Source organism: Pecten maximus, chromosome 9 (genome assembly GCF_902652985.1).
Source record: "Pecten maximus chromosome 9, xPecMax1.1, whole genome shotgun sequence".
In the NCBI taxonomy this organism is placed as follows: domain Eukaryota; kingdom Metazoa; phylum Mollusca; class Bivalvia; order Pectinida; family Pectinidae; genus Pecten; species Pecten maximus.
The window spans coordinates 2,779,054-2,793,817 of NC_047023.1; the positions used below are offsets into that span (position 1 = coordinate 2,779,054).

At 35.2% G+C, this 14,764-nt stretch overlaps 1 protein-coding gene across 1 annotated transcript; it reads right to left on the reverse strand.

Annotated features, from left to right (window-relative positions):
• Positions 1-46: 46 nt before the first annotated feature.
• LOC117334249 lies at positions 47-14,081 on the reverse strand. The gene is made up of 8 exons (XM_033893756.1): positions 13,673-14,081; positions 13,418-13,536; positions 9,011-9,360; positions 7,244-8,141; positions 7,007-7,034; positions 6,425-6,733; positions 6,008-6,312; positions 47-4,385 (listed from the first exon to the last, which is right to left on the reverse strand). The coding sequence occupies exons 1-8, from the start codon at positions 13,857-13,859 to the stop codon at positions 4,383-4,385; spliced, it is 2,199 nt and encodes a 732-aa protein (XP_033749647.1). The 5' UTR covers positions 13,860-14,081; the 3' UTR covers positions 47-4,382.
• Positions 14,082-14,764: the final 683 nt, after the last annotated feature.

The following is a 14,764-nucleotide window of genomic DNA, read 5'->3' on the forward strand; positions in this document are numbered from 1 at the left end:
AGATTAATGACTGGTTGTTCGAAATTTACCAACATAAATAAAAAAAGAAAGAAATGATATCTTTATTAGTGTAAGTATCAAATTAATTTATAACCAGTTAGTCTTAGAAACATATAGCTTTATAACTGTTGATGAATTGTGTACATCATTCCAATTTTTTGTAAGTACATGTCATACAGTGTACATGTAGCATAATAACATGTTTTATACATACATCAATACATTCAGAAAAAAAACTCAATATCCCATAAAAACCTCATTAAAAAAATACTTAAAAACAAAGACTTATTTATGAAACAGTTTATTGAATGATTAGCATTCAATTCGCCATAAGCCGGGTAAAATGTAAACACACTGCCTATACATAGTAACAGGTGTTAGTATAAACATCATCCTAGAACAAGATCAGCCGATCAAGAAATGTATAAGACTTTATCATGACTTCGGCTGCCTACCGTCTCGTGATAGCGATGTTTCTAAAACCTGGATATGGGAACCATTACATGCCGCCAGATCAGATATTGCTAAACTATAACGTCCTAGAAAACATCAGGATATCAAACAAATACCAATGAACCAACTATTTAAGCTCTTCGGGCTCTAAATACTCATACTGTTTTCCTATTATGTGGTATGATAGGCTGGAGACTTTTATAGTCTAAGGGGCGGATCTACTTATTATATTTATTTACAAGAGATATTGCCTGAGACGTTATGTAGGTATTGGTAACAAGTCTATCATCGAACCACACTTTGGAATGCTGGAAAGTAAACGTCAATGGTATTGCAAGCAGGAATCAAAGGAAATATCCAGTTTGTACTTCAAGTTTTTACAATGGTGACCCAGTGAAAAATTATTGTTACAAGAAAACTACAAGTGGGTTCCAAGTTTAAGAAGATTTATGTGGACACACTTTCCACTTGGCAATGAACAAGTTAAAAGACAGCGTTGATAAACACAAAAATCAAGGCCATGGGGAGAAATAGCTTGTGACATCACTGAAGGATTTGTTGTATTTATTACGAAAACGGTTTACAATAAACGGTTAAGGATCTGAAACCTAACTTTCATTTAGCAGCAGTAAAATTAAGGTTAGTGGACCAGTGTTAAAAAAAAACTACATTTAATCAGGACAGTTATCAACATTAACACTATCGTCTATGGGGAATATTTTGGTTACGTGGTTCCTATAAACATTGCGCCAAAGCAGACACCAGGAATATAATCTAACTTAAAGAAGGAATTCCGAAATCAACTTTCTACTGAAATTAAGCCCTGTAAAAAGTGTGTTAACATAACTGAGAAAATTCCAAATGTTACATATTATTATGGTAAAAAATGCAAACCGACAAATACCTACATACATACGGACAGAGCGATGCCAACACAAAGACTCAAACCTTATACAGTAAAGCAGAATAAACAGCATCGTCGTACCCACATGTTCTGTCTACGTTTATAGCATGTATTTGTTTATTGCTGTTTCCTTATGTAAACGAAATCTCAGATAAATTCAAAGTTGCACATTTTTTAAAATTTAATCATACGAAATACACATCTGTATTGCAACTACGACAAAATACAATACAATACATTATATTCCGATTAAATACAATGTAGGAAGAATATTGTTGAATTAAAATAGCCCAGGCTCACGGGCCTGTTTGAATGTTTTGCTGACAAGAAAAAAATGAAATTATTGTAACGAATGTAAGTGTTATATTGCCATTAACTAGATTTGATTCTTAAAAGGATTATTATACATGATAGCTTGATGTACGTGAATATGTATGACTGAAATATTTTATCAATTCAATTCAGATATTGGACAGCGAAAAAAACTAAGAAAACTGACACTATCACCAAACCATTAATTCAAATCTAAAATCGATATACAGAGGAGTTATCGTAGATTTGTTACTCAATGCTAAACATTTTGATTGTATACTTATTAATCGTATCACGACAAACATACAAGGCCAACATCATGAAATTTCGAAAAGAAATGTTTGCTATCGATCAGAACACTATGTACAAATATGGCTGCCGTGTGTTCAGACACACTGCTTTCTCGGCCGATTTGTTTGATTGTTTTCATTTAACGTCATATTGACAGCCAGGGTCATTTAAGGACGTGCCAGGTTTTCGAGGTGGAGGAAAGCCGGAGTACCCGGAGAAAAACCACCGGCCTACAGTCAGTACCTGGCAACTACCCCACGTAGGTTTCGAAATCGCAACCCAGAGGTGGAGGGCTATTGTTAAAGTGTCGGGACACCTTAACCACTCGGCCCCGCGGCCCCTTTCTCGGCCGAAGGGAAGTTACTTCGATATATCAAAGGACGTGTATGTACAATATATGTATCTGACTAAAGCAGGAAGTGTACGTACAATCTATGTACATGACTAAATGAAGACGTGTACCTACAATATATGTACCTGACTAAATCAGGACATGTACGTACAACATATGTACCTGACTAAATCAGGACGTGTACGTACAATTAATGTACCTGACTTAATCAGGACGTGTACGTACAATCTATTTACCTGACTAAATCAGGTCGTATACGTACAATCCATGCATTTGACTAAATCAGGACATGTACGTACAACTTATGTACCTGACTAAATCAGGACGTGTACGTATAATCTATGTACCTGACTAAATCAGGTCGTATACGTACAATATATGTGTCCGACTGAATCAGAACGTGTACGTACAGTCTATGCATTTGACTAAATCAGGACGTTTACGTACAATTAATGTACCTGACTTAATCAGGACGTGTACGTACAATATATGTGTCCGACTAAATCAGAACGTGTACGTACAGTCTATGCATTTGACTAAATCAGAACGTGTACGTACATTAAATGTACCTGACTAAATAAGTACGTGTGGGTACAATATATGTACCTGACTTAATCAGGATGTGTATGCACAGTATATTGACTAAATTAGGACCTGTTCGTACACTATATTGACTTAATCAGGACAGGTATGTATGACTCTGGTTACTTACGTGTCGATAAACCCAGCAAACAAATAAACGACATGTTAATCTATGTCCATTTTCCGGTTTGTAAACTGTGTTCATCATTTAAAATGAGCGAACAATCAACATATCATAGTCTCGAACAAATATATTGTATATGAAAACAAGGGTAAAATAAATGTAAAAAAAAATGTGCATATTCAAAGATACTAATACACGGTTTAAAAAATAGTCGCAAGACCCCGACAGAAAAGTATATTGCTTTTGGACATTGTCGATCGTATGAAATAATCTTGCTATTCCAAAAAAAAGTATTTTTGTTAGGAAAAAAAATGAAAAAATAGCAGGGCCCAGTTGTTCAAAAGGTAGGTAGCTGAATCACATGATTAGTTAACATTCCATTTTACCTTTACTTCAAATCCTGATTATATTTTTTTCTTAAAATGGGTAGGTAGTGTTATAATTTAATAAAGGTTTGCAAAATTATTTTTCTACAAATACTTTTCTCGAGATTTTAAAGCTGTTGTTTAACTGTAATAAGCCTAATCGCCATTTGGAACAACTGGGTCCAGTTCAACGACCTTATTCACCATGGACCCTATCGACGTTATGTAATGTTCATCATATAGTAACGTCTGCGTGTATAAAAACCTTGTTGAAAATATTGGTCAGCTTATTGAAATAACAATATATAAAATATATCTACAATAACACCACTCTGTTATATATAACGTTAATTTGTTTCTGAATATATTTACAACAAAAATGATAATATTCAGTATGTACAAATTCATCAAAAACATCATCTATGTACAGAGACATAAATTTATCATTGAAATGAAATCCTTACTATTGTTCAGACACCATAGACCAACAAATTATTATATATAAAATAGATTGCATCATCACATAGATAAATTAAAAATGTTGAGAAATAGCTCGTTTTTCTAAACAAGGCAGCATTAGCATACATGTAATACACTGTGAATGCCATATCGTCTGTTTCGTTATGTACACATTGTAAGCGTTTTAAGCACGAGCGCCTTTACATGATCGGATTTGAGTTTCCCGATAATGTTTCCAATTGGTTTAACGATAAGTTTGCTGTTGATAAACTCAATTGCTATCTACAGTCACGTGTCCGGGTAGTATGTAGGGTAAGGGTCATGACAAACACTTCCGATCCAGAATCACCACGCTAACAGAAATTGACGTCTTTAATGTCACTGATAACAAGTCGGCCTTTCATGACACGTTTTTTTTTGTGAAACCTTGATTCATCCCATGGGATGTACAATGCATTGTAATCTGGCCGCTTTTCCGCGTCAGAACACCAAGTCCGGAACTTGCTCCAAATCTCAAACATCTAATAGGCTGTCCTGCTTTCACTACAAAAACCACAAATAACCCGTATGAAATATGATAATATTCACATAATTTTACAAATGTCTTTTAATTTTCTAATTTCAATTATTGATAATACAATAATACCTGAAAGAAGCAATGCATTGTTTCCTAGACGTAAATTATGACGGCTGACCTAGTTCTATAACAGAGATTAACATAGAATAAAATTAAATGTATAGCGTCGTGATTTAAATGTTAATAAAATGTCATGTTTCATGAAAATAATAAATAAATGGACCTCGTTATTGTGGGAAGGATATATAGTTCATTTCATAAGGAAGACAGTGTTGTAAAGTTTAGCGAAATGCTTAGATGACGTTCTCTCTGCTGATTGGTTAACTCCAATTTACTTAACAGACTTTTATTTATCTCAATGCAAAAAGACGAATATGGTTAACATGACCAAGTTAAACTGTCATGCTACAGTTGTCCTGTAGATATTATGTGTCTACATATGTATATCTAAATACTAAACTGTTAAGTGATATAGGCTATGTCTAAGTTTCACTCTATTCAATTCAATCAGATCATGGTTATTTATAAAATACCATCAACAAAATATCAAAGCAGGATCGCGTTGCCCGCCATCAAATGACCTGTATAAAATACATGTAGATTTGATAACACTGAGAACCAATATATGAAATCTAAGAGACATCCGTCCGGGAATTAAAGAAAGCAACACTAAACTTGTAGCCATATTGCTTTCTGGATTGAACAAAAAGGCAAATCGGCACAACAAGAGAGACAATATAGCGTTGTATGACACTGATGTCAAATTAACAGGAGAATAAGTTCAGGTGTTACGAAGAGATAAAGCGTCATCAACTTTATTGAGGAGACTCGTCATACAAATATAGGTTAAATCCGGGTTGGCAGAATCTTAAATCTATGTTATACTGAACTTTGTTTTAAAACTTAACGACGATAATCATTAAGAAAGAAGGTTCTATATGATAGTAACAATTGCCTTTACCTTTGCTTCTCGGGTTATACCTACCTTATTTATGTCTTATTATCGAAGTCTGTTAAAAAGAAATGTCGTAAGAGCATTGATAAAGAGTTTCTGTTTGTTTATAAATGGTAACAATGTCCTAGACATTGACAGGCTTAATTCAGAATTCGTTTAGTGTCTTCTCATATTTTGACAAATATTTGAAGTTTAATTGCCTTTATTATATATCCCAAATGTAATGTACGTACTTTGTATATAAATCACTGATATAACACAATTGATAGCCAGACTACGTAGTTTGTACATCTCTGTAACAGATAAGTTAATACCCTAGTTACTTAGACTTACATGTTTCCTTTATGAAACATTATATTGCTCTAGTTATGTATGTAGCTACAGTATGAATAATAATGACAAGTCAATTAGCCCGCTGATCTGCATATTTCAAGTCAAAATTCAAATACTATCTGGTATGCACACCCTCAAACATGATATTGTCGTTGATAAACATCAAACGAACTACAGGGGAATTGAAACTGACCATAAATGGCTGATGTAACTTTCATGTCTTATAATTATGGGATGTCTCAACATAATCAACATCTCCTTAGCGTTAATTTACTATGACAATATTAGGCATGAAATTACCTGTGTTTGAGTTAGGGCTTGGATGAGGGAATTGGTGTCCATGTCGCATTCCGCCATCGCAAGCAGAACTGTGTTTAGAGTAGGACGTCGACTAGGATTCGCAATAAACTCCTCAACCATCGCACTGATTCTGTTGAGAATTGTATCGTTTCTGAAGTTGACGTCAAACTCGTCCACTCTTGTTGGCGTTAAGCCGAGCTCAAGGAACAGGTTGAAGTACTCTTTGGCGTTCACGTGGTCGGCAATGACCGGAGCGTCATATAACGTTAGGCATTTCTGTAAAAATCCCTCTGACAAAGTGTCGCCTGAAAATAGCAGAGGTCTCACAAATCATATTTGACAGAATTATTTTCTTATGAGAACGAACTGAATGTATTCAAATAAAACTAAAGAATAATTTCAAGACGTATAACGTACCATCAAACAACGTATCCCTGTTGTCGTCAAGGATGTTATACAGTGTTTCTGGATCTAATCCATGTTCGGACATCGCATCTGCAACTCTTGTGAATGTAACATCCGCGTCCGTTTTAAGGAGGTGAATAAAGATCTTCGTTATGAGAGATCTAAAGGAGAATTCACGGTTTTCTGCCATCTTCTGTTCCAGTACGACAACAGGGCAGCCCAGCTTGACAAAGAAAGTCTGATATGAAATGCCGATGTGCCTGGACAGTCGACCCATCTCATTGACTGACAAATTTCTATCCGGTAGATCCTTCATCGAGTCTGCAAAAATGTTTTCATCAACATTTAGTGTGTGTTTGTATAAAAAAGTGCATCATAAGGCGTACAAGTAGAATACAGTACTATTCGAGATTTATTGCAGCTAATCGATGAAGACGAGAACAATAAATTCTAAATCCATTCCTAATCTTCATTGTGCGTTGTTATGTTGTTTTCATATTGTGGTTTTACAAAACATTAAATTGATGACAATAACATGAACAATTAACGTATCATGTTGACGATCAGCATTTAAACTCCGCAGGATAGACTTACCGACATGTCTCCTCTGGGTACGCGTCCTCTGAAACACAACAAATCAAGTTATTATCCTTACCATCAATAATAATCATTTGTTTAGTACAATTCACTGACAGTTTATCTAGCAATAGTTAGTATACTGCTCTTCCATAGATCCCTAAAAATATCTTTGCCATCTTTCCAATGAATTGAAAAATAAATAAAAGTATGATATCATATATTCATTATGCAAACGATTAACAGGTTATATACCTTCTGGTCTGGGCGTTTGAACCAGACGTGTATGTCCTCTCTTCCTAGCCATCGAATCTCATAAGAACTGTGGCATTGTAGGCGTGAGGTCTGCCGGAGATCGTCTACCTTTACCATCTTGTCCTCAGCTGAGAAGGAGTAGTCGTTGTGGAGGTAGAACTGGTACTTGAGATGACTCTGGTGATTCAATTCCAGAATCTTGTTAAGATGAAATTCTAGAATGCTGCGTATGCTAACTCCGGCTCCTGTTGATACAGATTGATCTGTATCCTTCTTGAATATAGTTACTTTCATGACATTTTCGCGGCAGTTGACAATCAAGTTCCACAGGAAGTCTAAAGCTAGACAGACAAATCCGCGTTGGATAAGCTTTGAACCGTCATGGCCGCGCTCATTTAGTCGCTGGAACCTGTGGATGCAGGCAGCGACCATCTTGTCCCATAGGGCTTGCGGAATGAATGGGTTGTCGAACTTGAGGCAAAGAGTGACTGTGGCAACGGTCTGAGGGTCATCAAGTAACGGTCGAATTATCTCGGGATTCGCCGTTCGGAGCATACTTGGCACTATGAAGTAATCAACCTCGTCATTTGAAGTATCTTGCAATGGATTTGCTACCAAGCCAAGTGTTTCCATGATGTTGAGGAGCGTTTTCATGTTTTCAAGGAAGCTTTTGTCGTCGTTTTGTTCCCAAAGTTGCCGGATAAAGTCGAGTGTTAGGACGCCAGTTCTTTCATATTCTCTCCACTGAAGCTTTAGTTTCAACGATAGGCCGGCCGTGAACTTGAGATCTGTTACGATCCCTTTAAAGGCATCTATTACCCATTGAGGTCTTAAGATGACAACAGGTCTCATGCTTTCAATGTTAAAGCAAATAAAGCAACCATCAAATCTCAAATTCCTGGAAAGTAAGAAAACAAAAACAAAAAATATTGAACATAATAACACAAATAACGAAGGAGGAAAATGACTCCTGCCCTGACCGATCGCCTAGCCAGAAATACTCGCAGCTTATACCACCGGGACATCTCCACGTTTTTTCAAAGAAGGTTTCAATGGCACAGTGATTGTCGGCTCGATACCAAGACATGATTATAGTGAAACGTTGTATATTAGATGATATTGATACCTGGGTCGCAATGTATATACATACATGGATGTGAAATGTACACAAAATATAAAAATTCAGCACAGTGCAACTACGACAGGGAATTCAAATCCTTACCTTTGGATCAACAAAATATTTTGCATATGATACACTATGTTAATTGTTAGATATTAAACACAGTAACGCAATATCTATGTATATATATATATAGCTTAGAAACACAAATGACGAAGGAAGACAACTTTTTGACTCCTGCCCTGACCGGGCCTCGAACTCACGATCTACGGCACCCAATCGCCTAACCAGAAATATCCGCAGCTTATACCGCTGCGCCACATCGGCGTTCTTAAAAAAGAACGCTTCAATGGCGCAGTGATAGTCGGCCCGATACCCTGACATGATCATTGTGGAAGTCGTCTATAAGATGGTATATGACTACCTGGATCGCAATGTATTTACATACATGGATACGAATTGTACATATATTATATATATTTCTCTCGGTACAACTACGACAGGAAATTCAAATCTTTATCTTCGGATCACCAACACATAGTGTATATGATACATTGTGCTAAGATATAGATATATAGCTTAGAAACACAAATGACGAAGGAATACAACTTTTTGTATATGTATATTAAACAAATTGATGTACTTACTTAAGAAACTTCATGAGTTCATGTTCGTCCAATGGAATAGCTGACTTGTTGTTGATTTCCATCAATTCTTCATACGTTAGAATCACAGTCCCTGCATTTTTCCGTTTAATCAGCTGGTGTTGCAGAGCCAGCCACCTTGCAGGTATAGGTTCCTTCCACTGCGATTGAAGCGGAGCAATCTCGATAACCTTTTTCCATATCACCTCGTATATGTCTTGGTTCCTTTTTGAATCGTTCAGGTGGGCGATTGGATACATTTCCTGTACGTGATTTTCCATTATTACACGCAATTGAGGGTTCTCGTACAGTTTGTTCAGCACTTCGCCAAATGCTTCTGCCTGTTTTTGTTTCTGATCAAAAAGAAAATACCCTTGCAACAGTAACAGAAAAGTATAACTCAATCATTTCAAAAATATCACAGAACATATGTACAATATCTATGATGGACTCTTAGTCGGGAATATTGCTGCTGATTCTTTTTTTAAATGTGTTTGATTTACCTAAACATTTTTTCGAGGCAAATCATCGTTACTTCATAAACAAATGACGCCTAAAATTTCATGTTGAATATAGAAATATATACAGATATATCGGGTATTTATTTTCACACGGCTCTAATTTCCTTCACTAATATAGCATGTACATCATCGCCTAGCCACTTTTCGTTTGTTGGAAAAAAAAGAAAACTCCTCGGAATACCATTAAAGTTGATGATATAATATTGATCAGGAGTACAGAATAAATAAATAGGCCAGTTTCACAATCGCAAAATGTAAAGAGTTATTTCCCCTGAATTTTGCGAAAACGAGGCTCAGCCTGCTGACAAGTTGACAGTCACAAGGGGTGTGCCTAATGAGTGTCCTGTGATGGTTTTTGCACGCCCCGCAATTCGTTAAGTGATATTATTAAATATTTTTTTCTGTATCATACAGATGAATATCTAACCTATGAAGATGTCAAATTTGACTTTGATATAACGAGTGCATATTATACAAATGTACCGGCGAACACGAAGTTACGGTGCCATAAACATACGAGTGCCCTGTGAGGAATGAGTGTCCTGTGATTGTTTTTGCACGCTCCGTAACTCATTAAATGATATTTTAAAATTATTTTTTTCTGTATCATACAGATAAACATTGAACCTATTACCATGCAAAAGTTTACTTTGATTGCACGAGTGCATATTATTTTAATGTACTGTCGAAGTTACATTGCAGGGTGTTCCGCGAGGTGTTCGCACGCCCCGTGATTTTGTTCACAGGTACTTGTGGACATAATTGTGATGTTTTTAATTTAAATGTTTTATTATAGACGATTAAATTATTGTATCCCAATCGCATGCTTAATTTGTAAAAAAAAAAAATATATCGTACCTCGGCCTTATAAATTTAGTATTTATAAGGCCGAGGTACGATATTTGTTTTTACAAATTAAGCATGCGATTGGGATACAATAATTTAATCGTCAATAATAAAACATTTAAGTTAAAAACATCATAATCATGTCCACAAGTACCTGTGGTGTACTAACTAGTGAGTGTCCTGTGGCGTACCAACCTCGGGTACTTTGCCGCAGGCATGGTCATGATCACTGGTGATCGAACTGCTCAAACTTTAAAACTGTGTCCGTTATATAAGGATTACAAATACACGTAGATCTATACGTATCTTCTCCCAAAGTCCGTTTATAAGAATTATACCGTAGAAATAACTTTATTACGTCTGAAATATACATATTTTTCTCCCAAAGTCCGTTTATTAAAATTATACAAGAAATAACTTGTAATATGCATTACCTTCCCATGTGTAGAAAATGTTGTTGTTATTACTATATGACCAACACACACATGTGTACATTTATGCACATGTATATAAAACATACATACAAAATGTATAATATATAGGATATCTTTGATACTTATTAGAGTATATATATATACACCTCTTTTATTTAATCACTCGAACATACACATAACATAAAATAAAAAGCAAACAGAAAATTAACAAAAGGTATAATAATTGTCCTGTTACACTTGCATTCGTTACTGCCTTTTGTTGCGATAATAATGTCCATGACCCGTACATTGACATCGACACAGCATGGGGCTGAATTGAATAGTCGCGAAACAAAACTGGTCATTGACAAGTCATCAATCACTTCACATAACTGAGGCAATAATTTACAGTGAGTTAGTTGGCATCACTAATCAATTCATATACTGTTAATCACGTCTACAAATAATTATGGTTAATAAAATATAATGAAAAGTAAAATCCTCCAATATTTAACTAACGCTCACGATCGACATGTACACCAAGAAAATGCACAGTTTTAACTTTTAATGTAATTTCTAATTACACTTATTTATTAAAAGTGCAAATACACTGTCTACATAGTTAACGCACTTATAAAGTTTAAATACATTTAAATATATAATTGACGGCAGTACTGCTTTTTCGTACATTACCGATAACAGTTGTTTTTAACATTTAAAATGTATGGCCTTTATTTCGTAGAGTAGTGCAAAAATTTTAACCTATTTACCATTTACTCAGTAATGACTTTTATACTATTAGTTAATATTCATATCTATTACACGCCTATCAATTAAACAAAATGTGCAAAAAACTGACAGGACACTCATCTTACACTTACTGTAAATTCGTCATAGCATTTGCTAAAATGTACTTGTTCTATCAAAGTGAAATTTTGCACATTGATAGTAATAGACATCGCGTATATGTACGAATTGTGGGGTGTGCAAAAACCGCACTGGACACTGCACCGAAAATGAATGAATTATTATGCTTTCTTCGCATCAAACTCGATGTCAATTTTTGCATGTTAATAGGTTCGATGTTCATCCGTATGATGCAGAAGGAATTAACACAAAATACTATTTAACGAATTGCGGGGCAAAAACTCTCACAGGACACTCATTCCTCACAGGTCACTTATTCCTCACAGGACCCTCGCATATGTATTGCACCGTAACTTCGCCGGTACATTTGCATATTATGCACTAGTCTAATCAGAGTCAAATTTTGCATATTAATCGATTAGATGTCCATCTATATGATACAGCAACTATAATTTTGAAATATCAAATAATGAATTACGGGGCGTGAAAAAACCGCTCAGGACACGCATTCACTTTAACAAATTTTATTGACGAACCATGACGTTATAATTATTCACCTGTCAACCTGTTTGTACAGGACAAGTTTTCAGACATTGACAAATTTTATGTATTAATAACAGATTACCAGCACATTAGCTTATATATAATGTATAAGTTACTTTACCCTATTAATCATTGCTATATATTGTTCAATTATATATTAAAACCTCTAATTCAAGTATCTTATAGCAATTCATTGATTTATCATAAATGTGTCAATTACATGTAAAAGGAACAGCACAAACCGGCTATTTTCGGAGTCAAACATAAATGAAAAAAGTGTCATGAAGCACTTTGAAAAAAAGGTTTCAGCAGTTTGATTAATTACCAGTGATCCATGCCTACGAGATAATTATGGAGTTGGTGAAAATTAAATTCGACCATTTTCCTCAAGTCTCCACTCCATATGCGATCTTTTGCTGACATTTGCTCGTAGGAAATTTCTTTCTCTACGTCAAGCGCCTTAAATAGGTCCATCCCGGCGGTAGAGTCCGATACATCACTGGCATCTATATCATCCGCGGCATTTAACTTGATTTTAAGAGAAATACGTCTCGCTATTAGAGCAGATTTGTTTCCTGTTACATTCTCACCGCTGTATTTTTAAATCTCTTTCAACTCAGCAACCTTCAGTTTGTTTAAATCTCCCGTGTTGTACAACTTAAAATTCAAAGCCGACATTGTTGACATTGGAGACAAACACGGTACCCCCAGTGTCTCTCAGCAGGCTGAGCCTCGTTTTCAGAAACATTCAAGGGAAATAACTCTAAATTGTAGTCGGTTGCGGTGATTGTGAAAGGGGTCTATTGTCTATGTGTCATATATTTAGACGAGAGACCGACGATATATAATATTTGTAGGAGTATCTAAAATAAACAGTGTACAATTGCTTTAACAATTCATCAGGGAATCATACAAAAAAAACTGGGCAATAAAAAGTATTATTCCGGACATGTAAACAGATGACTGTCCCCCTCCCCCTTAGTTAACAATGGAACACTACATCAGTTGATGTTCAAAAAATAACAAAGAACACAAACAAACGGACAGACTCAAGTATTCCATTACATTCTCTTAATTCTTTGCTGAGAATTACATTAAAGCAAACTGTTTTGTCTTACATCTATTTAGATACCCCTTAAACATCGGTAATGGGAAGATTACATATCCAACGCATGTCCATTGTAACCATCATTATGTCATTTAACATTTAACTTACTTACATCTTGAGACACTTCATCCAGGTGAGATCCCACCAGGATTATGGGAGGCGTCCCTTTGCCACGGACTGCTTGATCAATAGCATAGGTAGCAATAGACCTCAACCAGGTTTCGATCCTTTCTGTAAAAATTAAAAAAAATCAACAGAAATAAATGAATAATGGAATTATCACTTTCTGTTCTGAAAAAAAACACGTCAGAGAAATAAGGTTGCGTTAAGAAAAACTGCCAAAAAAAAAATCCATATTGCTAATTACCATAGCCATCCTTGGACCTATCAGGATCAAGACACATCGCCACGTCGAACACCAGGACGAAGACCATGTTGCTTGACATAAAACAATGATGGGTGTTATAGAACACTTTCTCTCCTCCAAAATCATAGATTGTGATGAAGCCCTTCGTCTGCTTGTCTTTTTCCTCGGTTTCAGTTTTAGTCTGCATAATCTCTTCTATAACGTTTTGTTGTTCATCAGATATACGATTAATATCCTTTGCATGGGAAGGATCCAAATGCGATTTCTTTTTCCGGTGATCCTCTGAAATAACGATACGAAATAATAAATATGGGACTGTTGAACAGTTATCTAAAGAAATGTTTACGAAAGGAATAATGTAACACGTGAATTTGTAAGAATGAGCTTTATGTTATGTTTGAGCTAAATGTTCACGTATACTGTGTTTGATTAAAGAACAATTACAACATAAGCATTATTACCATTAGTAGACAATATTAAAAAAATCAATTTCATTGATAGTGATTAATTATTTAAAATTGAACTAAACGTTTCAATGGCACAGCTGTCTTTTTCAAGTGTTAGAATGTTTGTGTTGATCACTACGGGAAGGTATAATGACAAAAATGTACATCAGAAAACCAGCAGATTGATGAAATCAGTGGGAACAGTTCAATATCAGGACCAGAGGTGTGATAGAAATTGTTTTAACTGTAAACTTGTTACTAAAACATATGTAAACGGAAAAAAGGGTGATTTGTGAAAAATGTGAGCACCTTGCATATATATTTGAAAGACGTCAAAAATAATAAAGGCGAGATTCCAAGGTCACTTACATTTAATCAGATTAAATTACATATAATTCAGTACCGGTACATTTCAACATTGTAATGGCCACACAGAACAATACCTTAAAGTAATATAAATTGAAAAAAAGTCTATTGATTAGGATTGATTTACAGAAGAGAAGGGAAGGCCATTACATTAAAAAATATTGAATCATGAATCATCTGAACAGGAAAAGAGTGGGAAAAAGGTTCGGGAGACAGTGGCATTCTAAAAGATGATGTGTTCATGAACATTCTGACTTATGATGGCTGTGTCTTATGTATT